The sequence below is a fragment of the Catharus ustulatus genome, chromosome Z, assembly GCF_009819885.2.
Source record: "Catharus ustulatus isolate bCatUst1 chromosome Z, bCatUst1.pri.v2, whole genome shotgun sequence".
NCBI classification, from domain to species: Eukaryota; Metazoa; Chordata; class Aves; order Passeriformes; family Turdidae; genus Catharus; species Catharus ustulatus.
The window spans coordinates 63,641,464-63,664,756 of record NC_046262.2 but is presented as its reverse complement, the minus strand read 5'-3'; the positions used below and the strand labels follow the sequence as shown (position 1 = coordinate 63,664,756).

The 23,293-nt window shown below is 37.5% G+C and overlaps 1 protein-coding gene across 1 annotated transcript in view; it reads left to right on the top strand.

Moving 5' to 3' along the window:
• Positions 1–23,293, top strand: part of DGKQ (diacylglycerol kinase theta) — an 88,300-nt gene that overhangs the window by 37,372 nt on the left and 27,635 nt on the right. The window contains exons 4-15 of the mRNA XM_033084596.1: positions 1,320–1,405; positions 2,152–2,277; positions 3,721–3,874; positions 8,354–8,422; positions 13,079–13,179; positions 14,645–14,868; positions 15,684–15,774; positions 18,688–18,742; positions 19,894–19,955; positions 20,226–20,376; positions 21,216–21,254; positions 22,903–23,018. Coding sequence (XP_032940487.1) covers positions 1,320–1,405; positions 2,152–2,277; positions 3,721–3,874; positions 8,354–8,422; positions 13,079–13,179; positions 14,645–14,868; positions 15,684–15,774; positions 18,688–18,742; positions 19,894–19,955; positions 20,226–20,376; positions 21,216–21,254; positions 22,903–23,018 — 1,274 coding nt within the window. The remainder of the gene's footprint in view (positions 1–1,319; positions 1,406–2,151; positions 2,278–3,720; positions 3,875–8,353; positions 8,423–13,078; positions 13,180–14,644; positions 14,869–15,683; positions 15,775–18,687; positions 18,743–19,893; positions 19,956–20,225; positions 20,377–21,215; positions 21,255–22,902; positions 23,019–23,293) is intronic.

Genomic DNA, 23,293 nt, shown 5'->3' with positions numbered 1-23,293 from the left:
ATTAACAATAAAACCCACAGTGCTTTTGTAAATTCATTGAAGCTGTAACTTCATCTGTGGACACTTTTAATATTAACAAGAGTATGACTCAAAGTATCTAGCTTGCCTGGTTAGCTGAAATGGCAAAACTGCAAAATATTCCTGTTACATTTATGAACAGGGAGAAATGTGAGTGGAGGAGGGACTGTGCCACAGCTCAGAGAGAAGTTCTTGAGTGCAGTGAAGACACTGAGTATGGGGAGCTGTGTTTGTGGTTTGACTTAGTCATCAGTCTTTGCTTCGGTGTGATGGTAGATTATATCTTTTGTGGGGTTAGAATAACACAATATTAATTCTGCTCTGGAAGAGTCCAAAGAGATTTCAGATAATGTGCGAATGTGTGCAGTTGCTACCTTCCAATCTTCAGGTTACAGTTCTCATATTTTTGTGATATGCTTGGAGAAATAACCTGTTCGACCAGAACTGAAAAAGCATTTGAAAAATTTGATGCTTGTCTCTTGGTTTCATTTACTTGATGAAAAGTGAGATGCCTTCCCAGAGCAATACAAGTATTTACAAAGCAGCTACAGGAGGATCTTTTTCATCCATCTATCTCTGTCTCTGAGGCCCACAGAGAACCCTCCAAACTCTTGAGATTATGAAGCTGGCCATTGACATCTATTAATAATTGTCTTGGGGTTTTTCTTCAAAACTCATCCCTTGTAGCATAACTGGAGATTCTTTTCTTTCACATCTGGTATTTCAAGTCAACTTTTAAATAATGAAGGTATTTTAAAATCGAAATTTGCCTAAACTTTTATAGGGTTCATTAAAACTTCTTACACCTACAGTACCTACAATATTTTGGAACGTTAACCTTTCTTAGGAGAGTGCTCTGAAAAAATTATTTCCCTTTTTTTTGGACCATGAAATAGTGATTTACCTTATATATAGTGATTGAATCAAAGTGGCCTTCAGATACAGATATATTGGAGTAGGCAACAGTTCTTGTGAAACTGTGAGACGAAGCCAAGCTGTTTGTACACATTTAAGTTGCTGTATTTGGAGGAAATATGACAAGTGCTGCTTATGAGCAAAATTAGCTCAGCCTTTCCTTTGTATTTGCTTCATCTTTTTAACATAGAGGAAGTGGAGGAACACACAAAACAATGGTGGTAAATTCCTTTCTTGCCTACCTTTGCTGAATGTAAAGTACATGAAGGAGAGAAAGTATGATGTAAAGAGGGTAGTAGAAGAGTATTGAAGAGAGGGAGAATGGAGGTGCAGAAAAACCCTGGGGTTTCCAGCCTAAAGAAGTTTTCTTGTTTTTGTGCTTTTAGTTTGTGAGCTGCATGTGCACACAGACTGTATCCTGTTTGCTTGCAGTGACTGCCGGCAGTGTCACCAGGATGGGCACCTGGATCATGTAAGTGCAGATGCCTCTGCAGGGGAAGGTGGTCATGCATTTTGTGGTCTAGAGGAGGTGCAGTCTTGGTCTTTAGTTTCACATGCTGGCAGTTATCAAAGCACTTTTGTTGCTCGTTGGCAGGATATATGGATATATGAGGATATATGTGACTTCAGGATATACTACAATGAGTGAGATGAACTTCAATGCTGATATATTCACAATGCTTTTGAATTCTTGCTGAAAAGTCTATGGAGTGTGTACAACCTCCAAATTAAAAAAAAAAAAAAATAAGTCAAGCATCTCATGTAAAAGTTTGCTTTGCAAAAGCTGGCATGGAACTCTTTTTTTTTTTTCCTTTTTTTTTTTTTCTGTATGGTGATCTGTTGTCTTCATTACATCCCTGGCAAATATCTTCTTATCCCCATGCTTCCTGCAGTCTGAGGAAGGCAAGACCGCCTATTTTCTTATCTTCTCACAGTACAGTAGATATTGAATAATGATATTGTAAAATGGTTTTTAAAAAGAATTATTTTTAGTGGACTGTGAAGGAAAAACACTGTGATAAATTTTTTGAAAATTTTATAAAACTTTTTAGTGAAATGTAAGGTTGCTAAAGATTCATATTTATCTTGAGATAAACCTAATGCCCTAGTCTCTGTTGCTATTTCCTGAGAGCTATTTGAATTACTAATTTTAAAGTTGTGCTGAAGATGCATCTGTATCTGATTCATGTAATGCTATGTTGTGATGTGTTTCCTCAGGATACTTACCACCACCACTGGAGGGAGGGAAATCTTTCTTCAAGTGCTCGTTGCGAATTTTGCAAAAAAACCTGTGGTTCTTCTGAGGTGCTCTCTGGCATGAGATGTGAATGGTGTGGCATCCTGGTATGTTGTGCTCCTGCTGCATGTATTTGTGGGAATCACATATGTATAGGGACGTGCTTATTTGGACACTTGATATCAACATAATTTATTTGCATGCTGTATAAATATATATTTTGTATACACTTTGTAAATACACTTAATCTATACACTTATATATTTAAATATATGTATATTTGTGTGTTTTATGGGATATCTGATTTTTTTAATCTGCCTCATATTCATTTTAATGATCAACTCTCAAAGTCACAGTGAAGCTTTGTGTAAATCCAATGGAATTTTACAGGGCCTAATCACTATAGATCTGTGGTTAGAAGCCTGCAGTCACTTAATTTCTTTCAAATCATGAATTCTGCAAGCTTAAAGACTTACCATTCCAATATATATACTCTGATTTCAGTATAGAACAGGTCTTAACCTGTGTGATTGGGGTTTTTTAAAGTTGTCAATACCAGTTTCTGTGTTTTTCCATTCACATGACACATGTTTATTTCCTGTACAAGCTGATGGTACCCTTCAATAATGCTTCTGGAACCACAGCTTTTCACACCCTGGTAAACAGTGTGTGGTGCAGATAACAATTAGTCCATTCACTTAATGCCACCTCATAATAAAGTATGATGGAAGTGAAAGTAGCACCAGATGAGCTGGGAACTGAAAACTATATGTAAGAAATCATTGATTTACTGCTTAAGGCTAGAAGAAGTACTCCATGATTTAAATGTAAATCACATAATAATGATTTTAAATAAAACTCTATTATTCAGTAGGGGTTATTTGGTATTTCAGGTATGAATTCAGAGATTTTAGTTCCTTTTTTTAGTATTGTGGGGTTTTTATTTTAATCTGAGACATAATTTCTAAGGTGGGAGGGACTGTCTCTGAGAACAGTTTAAGAAATGTAACATACTATGTGGCCTTACATACAAAGGCATGTGTATTCACTAATGGCAGAGATTTGCAATGGTGTAAAGGCAGAAACTATCCAGTCACCCTTTGGAATAAAACTGAAAATGGTCTTACCTCGGAATCTGCAAGTGGGTTCAGCTGTGTAAGAGGATACTGCACTTTTCAAGCTATTCAATATATCCTATGCACCTTTTTAAATTTCCCCCAGTAAATATCCACACAGAGTAGAAGAACAGAGTTTGAGACCAAAACTTTAAACTTCTCCATGTAGCTGTATAAAAACCTTTCATTTTTAATAGAACAGGTTTGTAATCCTTGACAGTTTCTTGACAAATTAAGATTCCCCATTATTGGTAAAACCTGAACTAAACAAATAAAAATCTAGTGTGAAAGGCGGGCCGTTCATTTAATGAAGGTGATTTACAAAAGGCCTGTATAATCCCTAAACTGAGTTATACAATTTCAGTCATAGTTTGTTATAAATAAATTTACTTTCTATGTGTATCACAAGTTCTTAACTGATGTTGTTGTTTATAGGCTCACGCTGCTTGCTATGTAATTGTCACACCAGAATGTACCTTTGGACGATTAAGGAATATGATTCTTCCTCCAAATTGTGTTCAATTGTTTTCCCGCAACTTCAGCAAATTGCATTGTTTTCGAATATCGGAAAATTTGCAAACAGAATCAGGTAAAAATTTCAAAGTTGAATACAAGTAATTGATGAGTGTATTTAACCTAGTGTCATAATTCAATTAAGTGTATTATTGTTAATTTTTACTGCCTCTTTTGGCAATATTATAACTTCTTGCTATTTCTGGGACAGGTTAGAGATCTTTTCAATGGATCTGTGTGCTGTGCAAAATGCACAAACTTCTGTTTACTGGTGCAGGGCAATTTGTGAACTATTCTTGAAACAAAACAAATGAAAATCAGAATATTTGTGGTGTCAGGTTATCATCGTTGGAAACACTTCTTATATGATGTGTTCAGATACTTTTTTTGTCTATTGGATTAAGCATCTGTCTTTTTTAAGATTTCTGTACTGAAGCAATACCATGTGTCTAGGCAGGGTAATGTTCTGCTGCCATCTAGAGTGAGTGTTTGTTTAATGGCTCTTCAGGAACAAGAATTTTTTTAAGCTTGACATACACTGAAGTATCTTTTAATTTATATTTTGATTATTATGCACCTGTAAAACCTTTCTTTTGGTGCTTGAATGGCATAGGAAAGGAAATTAAAGGTAGGCAAAATACAGCTCATGAAAGTTAAATATTTGCAACTACTCTTTCTCAATCTGGCAGAGTGCTCTTGAGCTTTCTGTTCTGAACTAAGATTTGATTTTGGTGAGGAGAGCTGATCCTGGGCTAGATGCCTGTGTTCTGTGTGCAGAAGCTGTAGCAGAAGTCCTTCTACTTCATGAACTGCATGACCCAAGGTCTACCTAACCCAGACACACTCCAGTGACCTGTCAAAAGCAGAGAGGAGGCGTTAGGTTGCTTTTGTGGATTGGGTTTTTTCAGTGAGTGTTTTTTATTTTTAGTGAATTTACTTGCTAGTGGTCAAAGATGTAGTATATCACTCACTTGAAAATCATGAAATTCCTAGTGCTTCCAACATAATAAGTAACCAAAATAAAGAGAGTTCTGGATGAGCTTGATTTTGCTGTAAGACTCACTGTGAACTTTGATTCAGGACTATTGTTAGGTATTTCACAAGCGTCAGAGAGGTTTAAGTGAAGATAAGGTTGTGTTATTATAACTAAGAGAAGTTAATCACAAACCTTTAAAATAGAGTTTTTGGTTTGCCTCTTCTGTTGTTAACTAAGTTTCTTTCTTCAACAGTGGTGCGTTCTTTTTACATATCAGACTTAACTTTCTCTTTTTTTTGTAATTTTTAAATCATTTCTTAATAAAAGTGGAACATGGAGCACCTTAAATGAAAGAATCCAAGGTTTTAGCTGCACCTTCTCATCTCTTCCTTCAATATTTTAAGAGATGAAAGAAGAGATTTTCTATTTCAGGACTTATGCTACATACTAAGTGTGTTAGCTCATGCTACATATAATCATATTTTTTTAAAGTAAGAATGGTTTTTTTTGCATTTCTTTAATGGAAAAGTTTGTCTGGTGTTTTGAATTCACAGAATGCAGCCATTAGCTTGTGGTCAGAAGCAGATACATATGGATGGAGCAATATTCACTAACTTAATTTGGACCATTTCTAGTGTTTTACTGTGACATGAAGGGTGGGTGCAGGGATCAAATTGACTAAAATTCACCTTGTTTGGAAAGCCAGAAAGCATTTTATAGTCCTTAGCCTGCATGTCACAGAGGTATAGTGTAGCAACAACCTGAAAAATCTCATTTCTAACAATTTCTGTGGCCTATGAAAATTTCTGCCCCTTGGGCTCATCTCCCCATCCTCCAATGGGCAGCAGCCTCCCAGGAGGGGCTGCTGATACCCAGGGGAGCAGGGGCCAAGCCATGGGGATGCTTCCCATTCCTCCTGCTTCACATCTGTTGCATACCTGTGAATTTGACAACTGCCTCAGCAATTGACATCTTCCCTTTTTTTTCATGGTTAGTGAGCCACAGCTGTGGCTCAGCACAAGGCTTGGTGAGTAATATTTGTGGTGCAGCACTTGCCTTGGACTCCTTTGTACATAGAATGTTTTGTTCTGCATTTCCGTAGTTGACAGTGCTTTTTAGCGCCTTGGTTTAGCACCTACATGCTGAATGGTCAGATACTAGTCTGCTGTCTCCACATGTGACTCCTTTTACATCATCCACATCCTGTTGAGCCTTACTTCGAGACCTTTACTGGATGTTTGCCATTCTCAGTCATCTGCTGAACATCAGGTGTCTGCAGGTCGCCAGATAACATTGCTATATGCTCCTTTTCTTTGCCCAAATTCTTCCTCAAAGCCAGAGCCAAAAATTTCCTTGAACTAATTGTCACATCATCCTGTGTTGAGGAAGCTCAGTGCTCTAGCCTTTAGTTCTTGTTACCCATGTTCACAGAGAGATCTTCATTTTTTTACAAAACCCCAGTAGCTCCTGGCATGTGCTGAAAGTTACCAGGTATGTCATGAATCTAGCAGCTCCCTGATACTATCTTGGGATGTATTTGATGCTCCTCTGAGAATGAAGCAGCTCAGGACAGCCGCCTCAGGAGTTGCTACTGCTTGTCCAGGGAAAGGCGTAGACTCTGGATGGCAGATCTTGTTTAAGATTGTGTGCATGTTAGGGATGTTTTAGGGGAGTGAGGAACTAATTTGTTGGAGGATAATTAGCACTTCTGTGTGATGGCAGGCTCATTAAGAAGTTCTCCTGACGTGGCATGCACAGAGGGTGCTCCCCTGTTGCCACAACTGACAAAGGACATCACTCATAAGATTGTGAAAAGACCAGTCTGAGGTACCAAAGAAATGTTGGCAGTTGTCTGGATGAGTTGAGTGCTGCAGGCATAGCTCTTCCCAAGCTGGTGTCAGACGACTTGTCCCATGCAGTGAATGGGCATAGCCATCATCACTGACCTACTGGGAGTCATTTGTCTGAAGTAGCTTTTGCCATGGTGTAAATGCTAAGCTTCATCTCCATCATTCAGCAAACATCTTTGTGCTGAAAGAGGCTTCTTTTAAACTCTTGAGCTACCAGGAGGTGCTATGGTAGAATAGTGTGGAGCCCCTTCCTGCATATGACTCCTGTCATAATGAATTTCAAAGAAGTCATTGAACTTTACTGGAATAGTTTCAACATGCTGTTGGTGTAGGTTTCCCTACTATTCAGACTGAAGGAGAAAGTGTAATAAAAAGTGAACTTCTTCCCATCTAAACTAAGAAAGAAGAAGGTTGAGAGAAATTAAAATTAAGAGCAATCTTCTTCAATTGTTATATTTACTACCTTTTTTTTTTTTTTTTTTTTTTTTTGGTAGCTTACTTGTCTGGAGTGAAATTCAAGAAGGCATTCAGCTGTCTTTTATTTCAGGGTGTTCAGGCTGTTTCACGACCATACTGTCTAAATTTCTCTCCAGTTTGAAACTTGATCTGTTTGTCTGTCAGCTATAACAGGGAGAATATCTCAACACTCTTTTTGTTTTGTAACAGCCACACCTCAAAAGTGTTATTGTTGGTCTTTCTCGTAGATACTTGAAGCATTACCCAAATATTCAGTGAGTTACCTGGTGTCAAGTTTAGGACTACTGCCTGGTACCCTTCTTGACATGCTTTGAGTCTGCTTCTTGGAAGGTTCTCCTGCTTTAGAGTTTTGACTTCCCCAAATTTTTTTTGCTCTTTTGTGCTGAAGATCTGCCTTTATTTGTCTTATTTTATATTTTCTTTCTTGTTTTGTGCTTTGATTTCCTGCTTTCTGCCTCAACTGCAAAGCATAGTTTTTACAAAAACTATGTTGCCTGGCTTATATCTTTTGGGAGCTTTGCCTGCATCCCAGTCAAGACTGAAAGAATTTTCAGTGGGCGTGAGGGTGAATATCATTATTTGATGAACACTTGCATTGCACTCTACTGCTGCCTTCAGAGAATGAAAATTGATCATGTTTGGATTTGCAGTGGTCTTGTATGGCCCTGAGTGTCAGGAATGAGAACACTGTGAGTATGTTCTTCACAGAAGCAAATGCCAAATGTTCACAGCATTTATTTTAGTATTTTTTAATATTTTGTGTATGGTTTTACAAGGGTGCCTTATTTTCTGACATGTTAGCTCCTAGCTTTAGAGGACAGCAGAAATTTATTTCTCTTTGTGTGTCAATACTTTTGTTTTTCAGTTGTGGAAATTACTTCTATAACACCATTATTTCGGCACAGAAGGCTGAATTGATTTGGTAATTTAAAACTTAATGAAAACCATCCATACTATGATGACAGTCATGACATCATGACTTCAGAAAAGAATGAAATGTAGTAGTTGCAATAGTAGAGCTAATAGTATAAGAATCTCATGCATGCCTTCACTGTACCTACATGACAATGCAGATTTGGTTTTTTAATACTGTTTAAATGCTATGAATTATTATCATAAAATAGTAGAAAAAGAAAATGTGCATTTCCTTTTGTTTTAGCTTGCTTGATGGAAACTTCTTAAATGACAAACACCTTCTTCCCTCCATTCAAATAAACAAAAATCCTTTATTAAAATGTCTCTGCTTTTACAGATGAAGATGATGATGTTGATGGCTCAACACAAGGATCAACAAAAGATATCCAAATTTCAACTGATTCAAGTAAGTAAAAGTTTAGTAAGGGATGAATAGTCACCCATTTCTTTATTCATATAATAATCTTTATTCGTATAATCTTAACTTGTATTGCCTTATGACAAAATATTAAATGGTTGCTTTTCCAGTGTTAAGTTTTAATTTCAGGTCCAAACTTTTGGTCCAACACATTTATCCAAGGTGTTACAAATATCTCCTTGGTGTTTTCTGTTGGTGGGTTGACAAAAGTGGCAATCTGTTCATTACCTTGACAAATTTCTCTCAGCTTGGTAATTGAAGAAAGAAAACATGATGTTAATAATCCATAGATAAGCAACACATTTAAAGGGCAGACAACCATGTCTTTTCAGAGCCATTTGCTTCTAAATTTGCTGGATCCAAATTTTGCTGAGGACATCAGTGAATTTTTTTTTTTTTTTTTTTTTTTTTTTTTTTTTTTTTTTTTTTTGCTTGGGCATGTTGCAGTAAACAGGACTGAGCTGGACTGGCTGCTTTTTATGCAGTTAAATTTTTTAGCATGTGGAGTTTTCTTGGGCGGGTAACAACCAAATTCTTGCTTTTTAGAAGATGAGGTAAAACTACAATTTAAGAGCTTCCCACCTCCATGTTATTAAATAGAACAGCATGGTACATGCTACCTAAAGTAGCTGCTTGGATTGTTGTATAAAAGGACATTTCAATAAACACTAATGTTTTTTTAAATCCTGAAGTTTTTGCAAAATTAAGAGGCTAATTGTGCAAATACTACTTGGAATTTTTAAAAATTCAGTTCAATAAGTAGTTAAATCAGTTATAGAAGAGATTTCAAGCATCCTCTTGTTTTACTTTCTTAATTCCTAAATGTTCCTTAAGTTATGATCCACTGCCATACTTCCTTACTATGGCAAAATGTTCTAACTGCACTTTGTCTATACAACTTTCACTTTTTCCAGTGTTTTAAGTGACTTAAGTGGTTGAGTGTGAGGATTTCTACATTTCAACAATTAAGCCTATTTCCCCTACGACTGTCAAAAAGGGCAAATTATGTATCGAGGATTTCAACTGGATTCATTGAAAGCATGCCAGTTTAGCTTTAGTTTAGCCTTCCCAAAAGAAGAAAAAAGATATGAAAATTCAGGGCAGGATACAATAATGTCATTTGTTCAATATGTCTGAACTAGAGAAAGCAGCAGTAGATGGTATGTGTTCAAGGGTTATGTAAGGTATTGTTAGTTGTGTTTTGAAAAGAACAGTGGTGTAAACTGTTTTCCAGAAGATGCAAGGACAGCATATGGAGAGGGATTTTTCCCCTAAAGATACTTAAGAAAATTTTAAGCTTTCATAAAAAGGACCATTGTGTTCTTCTGTAACTGCTTACAGATAAATAAATGTGTCACACATTCCTTGGTAGATGCTTGGAAAGGCTCTAAAATGTAACAGAAGAAGGGTTAAGAAGTGTAAAAGTGTCCCCTGTGAGGTGGACAGTGACAAAATTAAATATGATTTTTCACTGATAAAGTTAAGGAGGTTTTTTATGTGATGGATGCCAGATTAGAGGCATTATGTTTATTTATCTAAGAAATATACTTGAGCCTAGGGCATTACTACTGATCTGTAGATTTAAACTTGTTCTTGTAAACCAGTTTATATTGAGAGTCAATCCAAGCGTTCTTTGACTGTTAAGACATGGAGAACTCCTAAAAAATTCTCCAGTTACAATTGCTAGGGATTGTCTTAGGCCAACTAGTATCTCATTAGAGCAACCTACAAAGACACGTCAAATGAAAACAAGTACTAGAACTTGGATGAATGTTTTTATTCTCAGATGGTTGTCTACTTTCTGGATTGCTAGAGAAAACAGCAGAGATTTTGATAGTGTTACGAAAGTTCATACACAGAACATGAGCTGTACTGTCAGAAACCAGTGTTCACTTGTTTTCTCAAGTTGTGTTAGCTCTAAAGAAGGTCACTCAGGACACTGTGTCTTTTGGTTAACATTTGTCTATTCTGTAGTTACTATGGAGATCATTCTGACAGAAGTCTGTGTCTAAAAGAATTCCAATCCTTCTGGCATAGATCCAGCAGAATTTAAAGGAGTAGGTCACTTTCTGATGTGTGCTATGGCCTCAATGCAATGTTTTTTGAGTTTCAAGGGTACTTTAGAAGTAAGAGTTGATGATAGATATATATTACTTATATTGTGGCTAAAAAGAAATTGACAACAGACACAACCACTATGATAAAAATGTGAATTTTTATCTTTTTATAATTTTTCCACTATGATTGGAAAAATGAAGATCCATGGTGATACTACTTTTGATATCAACAAAAAGAATTAGAAAGTCACAACATGTCATACCAACTTGGGTGTGGCTCTGAGCAACCTGATCTAGTGAAAACTGTCCCTGTCAGGAATCTTGTACTCCATGATCCTTGCTGGCCATTTTGAACCCAAACTATTTTATTATTCTGTGATTATGTTTATTCTGTTTCTGTCTGTTTTCCTTTGCGCATACATCTGTCATACAGGCTTCCCTCCAAAGGGTCACAGCACGGCTGAGGTTGGAGGCAGTATAAAACAATCTCCTGCTCAAGTCAGGTTACTCAGAGCAGTTTGTCATGTTCAGTAAGGTTTTGAATATCATTATAGAATCATAGAATGGTTTGAGTTAGAAGGCATCTCAAAGATCATCTAGTCCCAAACCCCATGACATGGATAGGGACACCTTCCACTAGACCAGTCAACATAGCCAGCTTTGTCCCAGGAGAGACTAGGATGACTTTAGGGTAGGATGGGAGGCTCTACTGGGGACTGCTTTGCTAAGCAGTGAGGCCTTCGTCAACGTAATGAGAACGTCCTTGCACACACTTTGTGTCATGACCAGTGGAATTGATAATGAAGAAATACCCTTAAGAAGTGGACAAGTCAACACTGAAAAAGAAGTCCAAGTGTAGCTGTTACACCTCAGAATAAGGAGAAATACAGGCCATGAGAATTAAGGTATCATGATTTTTCTTTGAGGGTTAGAATCTCATTTTTAAAAGACTGCTTTCCCACTTAAATACTAGATAAACCCTTAGTTCTATGGTATCTGCTTCTGATTGAAGTTGGGGAACATACTCTAAAGCAGAAATAGGTGGTTTCAGGTGGTTCAAGAAAGCTAGCACTGAAGTGTCCTTGTTAAGCAGTTATATACTGCAGTCTTTCCTCATAGTCTGCCACTGCAGCATTGAGTGATGAACATTTCTGCCTGGATCCTTGCTTGCTTTTTATCAGTCATCAGTTAGAGGTGGTTCAGTGGTTTTCTTCCTCCTTTTTAATCCTTCTATGGTAAATGGCAGTTTGCTAGTGCGTTTCATTGAACCTAAATGCTGATATAATTTGCGAGCAAAAGGCTCTTAGTATTTTATTCTGTACTGCAGAGTATTTCCAAGCTGTAAAGGAAGCATGGAAGTAGGCTCCAGCATGTAACATATCTGCTTTACCATGTATTAACAGACTGCAAGATTTACCAGTTGTGTGGGCATTACAGTTGGTATTTGTGGCTTTCACTTAATATTTCTAACATTTCAAGAATTGCAGGTAGTAGCTTCTAGTGATGAAGATGAATGCAGGTGTACAGGTTTATTGTGAGATCAGACTGTAACACTGTGCTAACACAATGAGTGACTTTTGTTAATTATTCAGTCCAACGCTGCAATAAAAAGGGCATATTCTGTCAGTGAGAAATAGTTATGTCTGCTGTAAAACATCAGCTCTCTGGGGATTTATCTCCAAGAACCTGCAAAACTGAGCAACTCATCAGATGTCATCATAAAGATGTGATCAGGAGAGGACACAATGTCTGTCTTCATGGAATCGCCTTCTTGGTCTGGATTGATTAACTTGATTTTCTTTCCAGAGGCAGTAAGGACACATGTAATGCATTGGTAATATTAACTTGTTCCTAAAACCTCTCAAAACCTGCCTGTTTATGGGAATTTGGTTTCATTTTGCTAAAAAAACTCTTTAAAATGTTTTTAAGAGAGAGACTTTGTCATAGCGCAGCCTCTAACTGTGTCATAGCCCATTTTTGTGAAAGGTGAACCTGAAATCCTTCACTCTTCACCCTTTCACAGACATCTGTGCAATGATCTGCGCTCAACAGTTTGAGCATGGACTTGATAAGGCTTTAGTGAAGTGAAGCACAGCAAAAGGCTGAAGGTCATATGCTGTACCTTCTTTCTTCTGGTTTTTCTGTTGTCCCTGAATTTTCCTCCCATTGCCTGTATACTTAACCAGCTATCTTATGGACTTTCTCTGGAAGCACTTTCTCAGAAGGGTGTGGCACTTTGTCTTGGTCTTCAAGTTGTTCAACTTGTCAATAATAAATGCCATTTTGAATGCTGAGGATGAAGAAGCAATAACATACACAGTCTGGTTCTAATAGTTATATCAAAAGCCAGGATAAAACTGGGATTACTTCTGCCTCTTTCCTCTCTGAATGTACCTTTGTTTTAAACAAACAGTAACAAAACAACGTTTAAAATAGCCTCAAAGCTTGTCCTATGACAAGGAACTTTCTCATGAAGAAACATTTCAGTGGGTTAAAAGCAGGTTTTTAGTAGTTACATTGTACTCTTCCTGTTCAGGTAACTTTCTGAATCAAGGTGTGTTAATGAAAAACAATTTTTTCCATTCAGGTAAACAAACACTGAAGATATTTGATGGGAATGATGCAGTGAAACGCAATCAATTTCGACTAATTTCAGTTCCAAGGATTGCAAAAAATGAAGAAGTTGTGGTAAGATACCCAGTGAGGGTCAATTTTCAAGCATAATATATATAATTTCATATTACAGTAGTAAAAAACTAAGTTTTATAAATGTAACTCAACAACAACAATCTGTGAATGGGCTATAATATTACAATGTAATTTGACTTCATGTAGTGCTTTTATTTTAGAGCATCTGAGAAAATGGTGGTTTACATATCTGTAACATAATGGCGACCACAGTATCACATGTTAAGCAGATATTCTGCTTCCTGATGTTACTCTGAAGCCTGATTTTACTGATACAAGAAATATAGGATAACCAGCTCCTTAGATCTTGCTTCTTTTCTGTAGTAGTGGTTTGGTATTTATCCTGGACAGCCACCAATATTGCACTTGAGTTAATCAGCATTGTACACTAAAGCTTGTTATAGTTACCTCCACCCCTTGGCTGTGAAAACAATCAATCATTGATCACATACTGACCACTCCCTAGCTTTTCCAGTGCTCCATCTGGGATGGAAAAATTAATTAGTACTAAATCAAGTGTGCTGTACAGATTTTTATTTACTGGGCTAGGCAGTAACCCCACACTGTGAGAGATAAATCCCAGAGGGAGAATGGGGTGGTTTGCAATAGCATTGTGCATGGTGAGGTCTCAGAGTCATAACAGACTTGGCAAAGTCTGAAGAATGTATTACATCAGAATTTTGACAATATAAAGCTAAAGATCATTAGGATTTTTATCTTGATACTCTGCTCAAAATCAACAAGAGTTTTGCAAAGGGTTTGTAGTTTTCTGCCTGGCAAACATATTTAAGAAAAACTATGTACAGGACTGAAAACACTTTTATTTAGGAGCGCTACTTGCCTTTCAATCACATTTTACCAGGTTGGTGATTTTAATAGCAGGGAAGAGGAATACAAGTTCCTACATGTGAGCTGTATTGCTGTGTTAGCAGATGCTGCAGGCATGGGTGGATTATGGATGTAAAATTTATGTGTGCATCTTGCAAGGATAGCCCTTCCTTTTCCTCTTCACAGGTGTGTGGGTTCAGGGCAGCTTCATGGCTGAGAAGCTCACTAATTTTTAGCATCCCTTAGTGCAAGAAGAATGAGTAACAGAGTTGGGTTCACTCAGGTGTAATTTACCATTTTCCTTGTGGAGTAAATTTTACATGCATGTGTGTAGATTTATTGGACCTGAATTTTTACATTTGATCTTACAATGGCTATCACAGCCAAAAATACAGTGGATTGTCTTCAAATGCATTGATATCTCAAGTTCTTTTTCCTGTTCATGGAAATTTGTTTTCAAAACTTCACTCTTGTTTTGATTTTTTTTTTTTTTTGCCATTGCTAAGTATCCACTGCTCTGAGGTTAGAATGTAAATCGAAGGTTCATTTCATAAATTGAGTATTTATAATGTCTGTGGCTGCATATGTATTAATGGTGTCTTTTCAAGTAAATGTTAATTTGTCTTGCTGTGTTTAGGAGGCTGCTTTGAGGGCGTACTACATAAATGATGACCAGCAGGAGTATGAGCTTCAGACCTTTACACAGCAGGTACTGCTCTCTGATGATGTTATCAACAGGAATGATGCTGCAGAGGACAGCAACTTGGGCTCAGTATTCCGAGAATCTGTTCCTGAAGCTTGGATCATCAGAGCCAAACCAAAGGACGAGGAAGTGATCAGAATTTATCCTGCCTGGCTAAAGTGAGTATTTTCCTTCTTGATTGCAAGGTTGTCCTTCTTGGCTACATTTGTCCTCTGTACTCTAGTCCTGTTTGCTTTAGTTATTGAAGCTGCAGAGCTCTAACAGAGACTGTAATTTCTTTTTCTATATTTCAGGATTCTTCTGTTCATTTTTCTGAATGGGTAGTATGCATAACATTCATTTCCATGCCTGGAAACTGCTGGGTTTCTTTACATGCATGGAACATACAATGCAACTTGTGCAGTCCTATTATCATGTGTTTGGTTAGAAAAATGCAACTTTACATTAACTACATCTGTAAGCAAATGATGACATACACATCACTGGAAAAATAGATGGATTTTTTCGAAGAAATGTGAAGTAGGAAGAACTACAGTGCAATTTCCCATGTGAGATGAGGAGGAAAAAAAAATTAAAATTTAAAACACCCTATCAATTTACCACTGAGATAGTATGAATTTAAGCATATTAAATAGTGGAAATAAAATGGTCTGGACCTACTAATTTCTGAAGGTCTGTGGGATAAAATTTAACCATATGTTCATTTTGCTGCTGCAACTGCATTGCCTAGTTTTATAAATGACTTGCAGGTTATCTTTGTAATTGGGAAGAAGCTAATCTGCAGTGCTACAATTGTGACTAGCAGTTCCTTGAGATGAAAGTGTTTTCTTGTCTATGGCACTGATACCACATCTGTCACGAGCCTCAGTGTACAGCTTTCTTCAACTACTGCAAATATATTAGAGAGAATTCCATACTGAGTTTAGAAAGGTACACATAGGGTAGATCTTAAAATAAGTATTTTTCTCCTTAGGGTGGGAATGGCATATGTTTCTCTACGAGTAAATAAGGATAGCACTGTGCAGACTGTGATCAAAGAAGTGCTCCCATTACTTGGAAGGCAGGTAAGTGAAAGATCCTAAGTGAGTGAACCCTGGAAGTATATATTTTTCTCTTCTGAAAAATTGCAGTCCCTGAATTTGCACTTACTGTAAGTGTCGTTAGCATTTGGCAGATGATCTTTTGTGACTGCATGCTGCTCAAAGCCTAGCACAATATTCAGGGTAGGTAGGCATGATTGCTTTGTACTGCACGTTGCCATTAGCGTTTCTGGGCCAGGCATATTTACATGCATGAACACCATGATTCGTGGGGTGCAGCATTTTTTTACTGGTTGGTTATGTCCTGAAATATTTAAAACACACTTATGTATGTAGCTACTCAGCTAATTTTACCTTGTTGGGAAATTGACAATCACTGTTAGGGCGATCATGCTTGTCTCCTAATTCTTTGTGCTGCTTTGAAGGAAGTTGTAAAATCACAGAATATCTCAGGTTGGAAAGGACTCATAAAGATCACTGAGTCCAACTTCCTGCTCCTTGCAGGATTATCTAAAGGTGAAGTGTGTGACTAACAGCATTGTCCAGACACTTCTTGAACTCTCACAAACTTGCTGCCATGAACACCTTCCTAGGGATCCTATTCCAACTACCAGCCACACTTTCAGTGAAGAACCTTTTTCTAACATCTAATTTGAACTCCCCTTAATGCAGCTTCATTCTCTTTTCCTTGGGCCCTATCTAGTGGTCACCAGAGAGAGGAGATTGGCACCTCTCCCTTCTCTGCCTACCTTAAGGAAGCTGCTGACCATGATGAGGTCACCCCTCAGCCTCCTCTTCTTCAGGGTGAACAAACCAAGTGACCTCAGAGAGGTCCTTCTTGGTCTTGACCTTGAGACTTTTCATTGTCTTGGTCACTCTGCTCTGGACACATTCAATGGGTTGATACCCATCTTATGCTTTGTCATCCAGACTTGCCCCAGCACTTGAGGTGAGGCTGCCCAGGTCAGAGCAGAGCAGGACAATCCCCTCCCTTGCTGTGCCTATGCATCCCAGGACACTGGTGGCCCTCCTGCCTGCCAGGGCACTCCTGACTCATATTTGCCCTTGACCAATCTACAAGATCTTTTTCCACAGGGCTGCTCTCCAGCTCTCATCCCCTAGTTTGTGATTTTAACCAGGATTACCCCATCCCAGGCTGAGAATCTGGCAGTAGCTCTTGTTAAAAACTTCATCTGGTTGGTGATTGCCCAGCTCTCTAGCACGTCCACATCTCCCCACAAAGGTCCCCTATCTCTGAGGATGTCCACAGTTTCTCTGAGCTTAGTAGCAGAAGACTCACAGTGCATTTGATTTCTTCATCCAAACAATTTACAAAAACATTAAAGAGCACTGCAGAAATTTTCTTCCTATGGTGGCAAGCAGCATCTCTGTAGCCCCCAAAGGCTGCAATGAAAGGCTCAAGGTTGAAACAGCAGCCATGTTCTTTATGTCTGCATTGCTCCCCATATCACTGGAAAATTCTAGATCTAGATATGTCTTGTAATCTTGTAGATGCACATGCTTTCCTAGGACAATAATCTATTTTCTGTCTGCTTGTCCTTCTTCGGGTTGATGCCAAAACAGCATGACTTTCAGGAAACAAGTTATAGACTTTGCTAGCATGCCAAGCCGTTGGCAGGCCCAGCCTCACCAGTGTGGAGACTCAAAGCTGTAGTATGCACGTTTTAGTCAGCACCTGGGGCTTGTGTGCACACCAGCAAGTCGGCACAGTTCCACTGCTGCAGGGCACAGCCATGCTCACAAAGGGGGTGGTGTGGTTATTTACAGGGTACATAGGAGCATGCATGTGACTAGCTCTCTGCAGGGAGTGATAATCATACATCTGTCTAGGTGTATCCAGCTGTGTAAACCATGCAGCTTGTTTTGGCTACAGGATACTTCCAGGATTTGTTGTCGGTCAGTTTCTTCAAGTGCTGTGGACCTTTTAACAAAAATAGGAACAACCATGTCTGAAGTTTTGTCTCATCTGAAAAACACAACTGTCAAACAGTATAGTTGGAAACTCCCTTAGGGAAAGATCTTCATTGCTAGATATGTATTGTAAAAGACTTAATTCTTTGGCTCAGTTGCAATTTCTCCAGTAGTGATAATTTTTTAATGCTTTACTTGTTTCTCTGTATAAACATGTACATATAGGAAATCTTTTTTTAATATCCAGAATTTGACTGTGCTCCAAGTCGCTCTCATCGAGTATCAGGCAAAGCACATGTAGGCAGTTATGGCTCTTAACACCCCCATTCATGACACATAAAGCAAGATCGCTTGTCTCTTGAGTCTCAAGGCCAATATTTAAGACCCATCCTTATTCCTGAGTGCCATATGTTTGCAGGGTTTCAGTCGTTGTTAATGGTTCATGTTTTGGCTGTGTCAGCTCTTGTGGTGCGGCTGCAAGGGACTCAAGTGGTTCCTGGCAGTAGCTTGGAGAAGAGATTGTGACACATGTGAAATGGATTTTGTGCCATGCGTGCCTGGAGTGTCCCAGGAGATGGGGAATGGTCAACCTGCTTTTGCCGAACTGGTTCCTGGGCCATCTTCTCCAAGAGCAGTCCTGCATGCTTTTTCTGGAAGGACACTCAGGAAATACCCCAGATGAGCTGATCATTGCTGAAGCAGGAGTGAGATTATCCGTGCTGTATACAGGGATCCCTTCACAAAGTGGCTGTGAGAATGCCAGTGTTATTAGGAGCATGGCAGCATATTGCCATGAGTGTGTAAAATGGAGATCATTCCTGTCTTGGAAAGAGTAGGTTAGAGGAAGAACATAATGGTTGACTTAAAAATATTTAATTTGTAAAAGATGTTTAATTTTGCATGCTCTTTTATGCACTATGTGTGGGATATAACACACAATAATGTAAACATCTGGCAAAAATTTGTTGGTCAGAAGCTGCACATACATGTTGTATCTTTTGGCAGACGGAGTGCCTCCAGAATTTCAAATTGGTGGAAGTGCTTATGGGCAGTAAGCAAGGTAAGTGAGGGAGCGTTGGCCAAAGACACATCTGATCTCTGTGGGTTTTTTCCCCATTTTAACAGTCACAGTTCATTTTCTACAATAAAAACCACAAATGAAACTTCATGAAAATGTTGAAATACTTAGTCAGAAGTGATGCTGATTCTTTTCAGTCTTGTGTGTCCTGTGGGAATAAGGTTCCCCTTCATTATGATATAAAAACTGATTTGTGATTTCTGGTGGGTATTAACACTTTTGCCCTGTTTTGAGGAGGTATGTTTAACTGACATAATTTTCTTAATTGCCATTGTTTATTAATAACTTTAATATTTATTAAAGTTTAATTCTAAAGTTCAAATGTCTTCCATGGTCTTCTTTCCTCCTGACACAACCCCTGAAAAAGAGTAAGTTTATGTCCTAGACAGTCCCAAGTAGTATGTTTGTGTGTTAGGAAGAACAGAAATCTGCAGTCCTAACATTGCTCAAGTATTTTCTGATCTTGCAGGAGGTGGGCTGGTGCTCTCCACGTTGATATCCCTTTGTGCTTCAGTATTTGTAAGATTGCCTGGCCAAATACATGAAGACATTGAAGTAGTCTAATGCTCTGACCACAGCTGAATAAATACCTTTCATTCAAATACTGTCTCAATGCTTTGCTTCATTTGCGAGCATTGTTGGGAAGTTGTTTTATAAGATTATTGTAGCTTTGTGAATGTCATAACCTTGGTTGGTTTCTGGTGCTCTGTTTTAAAACATTTGCAACCTTACATTCACTGAAAGTTGTTAGAATTGTTTAATTATTTTGATAAAATATGGAAGTTGGTTATTATTGTACTTGTTAGGAAATATAGTTTTAAAGTCTTTTGTCAAACTGTTAGATTATTACCAAAGTACTGCTTGTCTTTTGAGTGGGTTCAGGCTGTTTCTGCCTTTTTTTAAAGGAGGATAGTGTTTAAGAACTGTGGAAAAGGCCAGACTGTTGCAAGCACCTATGTGTTTTTGTTGTTGGATAAGAAGTAGTTCAGGTCTACATGGTCCTTTATGAGAAAATTAGTTGAATGCGGAGCTGTACTTTCCCCCTAATTTTTCTTCTTTATTGTTTTTGTGTAATTGAGCCTGATAATAATTTACATGCTCTCTAACATGATTAATGTTCTTGCCCTCTCCAGTTCAGCGCATGGTCTTGGACAATCAGGAATTGATTCTTAACAGACTCAAGGACATAAGAAAGGTAAATCTGAAAAAGAAACATGTTTTTGTTTCTTGGGTTTTTTTTAGCAAGTACGGAGTCCTGTTTCTTACAGAAAAAATGAGTCTTTGGTTACCCCCTAACCAGGCTCAAGGGTAGAGAAGTTTAGTGCTTGAATTGAAGTTTGTTTCTGTTTCTGATATACTCTAGACATAGAGGACATGACTGCTAAGTGCAGAACTATTTTGGATTTTGTTTCGCAGCATCTTTTTTGCCAAATGTCATGTCACTTATTTTCCTTTATTTTGGTAGACTTCAATACGTCAGATGAATCAAACAAGATTTTACATTGTGGAAAACAGTAAATCCATTGTACAAGTAAATTTATTTGTTGGTGGCCTTCCACCTCAACTTTCCCCTGAAGAGTACACAAATATTCTCAAGGAAGAATTAGCTATCAAAAGTAAGTAAACAGGTACATCTTCTGGCACATTAACTTGTACAGAACAAAATGTAGTAGCATCAATTGCTCATTTTTCTTATAACTTTAACTTTTTCTAACCTGATTTTAAAAAATCATTCTGCCTTTTGCTCTCACGTGGGTTTTTAAAATCATTTTAACATGCTCACAGTTGAAGGAGAGATCTGACAGCTCATTATTTACAGAATAATTATTACGTTACTCTAGTTATATGTGACTACACCTTTTTTTTTTTTTTTGTATGTTTGTGTGAGAAAGCATCACTTTTTAAAAGAATTATACATACCTTAAACCATGGGCAGATTATGCCTTGCTTTTTTTAACCTCTGACACTTTTTGCCTGGGCTGTTCTCCATGTTAGTCATGAGCTCTGTGCCCCATCATGGAGAAGTATGAGCAGTGTGTGCACACACATATGGACAAACACTCAGGGAAAAGAATTTATTTTTCTTTTTCAAAGAAGTGTAATTGAATTTTCATAATACTCCTTCAACCAATACTTTGTATAAACAGTGTCAGGAATGTATCATGCTTTTTGTTGCAGGAAACAAAGCATTTTTCCCAATCTTTTATGTCACTTCAAGAGGAATTAAACTCGAAATGCCAGAAAGAATTCTTAGTCACCTTTTATGAAAATCAGTTTAGCTTTTCTTACTTGCAAAGTAAACATGAGAGGGAAAGTGTTAGCTGGAGGTTCTCCCTGTATTTGTATAACTTTTAATATTTATTTATATTATATTTATGTAACTTTTTAAAATACTTTAAATATTTACTCTAAATGTACCCAAGGTTTTATGTGTTTATGTTTTTACCCTTTGCAGCAAATGTAGTGTCTGTGAGTCATGTTTATCAAGCACAAGGTAAGCATTAAAATTTTTAGTCTTGCAAACAATGTCTATGTTCAAAACTGCAGCCTAATACTAGAGGCTGAAAGCTCAGAGTATGTTAGTCTTACTGCATAAGAAAAAACCCTTCAGGTAGAATGTAACACATTGTATTTATGAAGAGCAGTGGATTAGTGTTACCTTATAAAAAAAATTAAAAGGTTGGCTTCATGCCTTGTGTACCAGAAGGCAGTAATATTTCATCACAGAAATGAGTTTTGAAGTTGCAGTTCAACTGCAATAATCTAACACCACAGAACTGTTAAAAATCCTTCAAGTGTACTCTCTTTGACTTCATGAATACTCAAATTTGGTACTGGTTTTTGACTCAGTGGGCCTGTTTCATAGTCACTGTTTTCCTAGCAGTGTTAAGAGCTAGAGTTAAATGGCTGAAAGTTAAAGAAAATAAATGTGTTCATCCTTTGAGCTGTTTCTTTGCTTTTGCTGTATGAATTTTGTTTCAGCAAGGTCGGAGAAGCCATGAGGCTTCTGACAGCTGGAGCAGCAGTGGCTCTGGGCAGCTTTAGTGCAGTGGTCAGGTGGAGATCTGCATTTGGTAAAAATGTGAAGTGTGGAATTTTCTCTTCTATAGTTGAGATGTTTCACACCATTTGGCAGGCTTAACTTCCACATCTGCTAAATGAGTCTTTCTATAGCATGGTTTTAAAGACTGATGTGTGTGCTTCCTTTGTGCTATTTGCTGTCTCCACATGACTAAGTGATGCTGATTGATTTTCATCTTTTCACAGGAAAAGCTGTAAAGCTTTCAGATGTACCTTCTCCTTTCCATATTTGGTTTTGTGTATACTTGGTGTTGTGGTACTTGTCCCATGTCACAGCATCATTAAACCAAATTTACATGCATATGTTTTTTAGTTGTTTCTGCTTGTATGTGATTTTATTGCCACTTTCTTTGTGCTTGTATTTTTGTGTTTCTCATAATTTCCTAATTCACCCATTTTGTCGCAACCAGGTTATGTAACCAGCCTACATCCCATATACTGTTCATTGTGCATTTTTGTCTTATCCTGCCCTGTTTTCCTCCTCACCAGATATTTTGCTTTACACTGACTTATCGATGTTTATTTTGTCTTTTCTCTTTTGTTTTCCCTTCTTCCCCGACTTCTCCATTCAGAACCTAAGCCAACATAAAGTTATAAACTTGATTATCAGCCCAAATATTTGCTTGCAGTAATTCTTACGGAGATATTGTTAATGAACAGAACTAATGGATTTTTAATAATTGGATACAAGATGAAACCTGATACCTCTGTCACTTGTAGATGATGAGAACAGAATGTTTGTCATGATAAAGAGTATGCAAATAGGCTCCAACCCTGAAGCTCAAAGGAAATCTTTAAATATGCATTAGTTCTGTGCTGCAGTTCTTGCCTCCAAGTTGCTTTGTTTTAACAAAAATCTGATGTGTCTCTGAGGGTAGGAAGGAAGGTTTAAAAACAGAATGACAAAATTCAACTGATAACAAACAACTGCAGAATAAGTCTTGCTGAATAATGTCCTCAATAAACTGAGTAAACTTTTGCTATAATATGAGATCTATTTTATAATAATAATAATAATAATATTAGAAAATATAAAAAGTAGTTCTGATGCCTCTTTACAGGTGCTGTTGTACTCCAAATTTCATGTTTTTCTGAAGCTGAAAGAATATATATGCTAGTTAAAGATACTGTTGTCAATGACAAACCTCTGAATGCTGTGGTCCTTCCTGCAGTTATGGTAAGAGACAGGTTTGAATTTTAAAAATGTCTTTAAGAGAAAAAAAATAACTGCCTTAAAACTCCTTTTGTTAGAACTAAATGAAAATATGTTTTATTCAAGGTAGGCATATTGTAAGTAGTGTGACAAAAAAATGCTTCAGAGCCTATACTTCATGTATATGATATATTCAGTGAGTTAAATTATTTGTCCTGTTACTACTGTTCAATTGTCAATCTACAGATGCCTAACTACAATTATAAAGGGGGGGGAACAGTTATTTTCTCTGTTTCTTG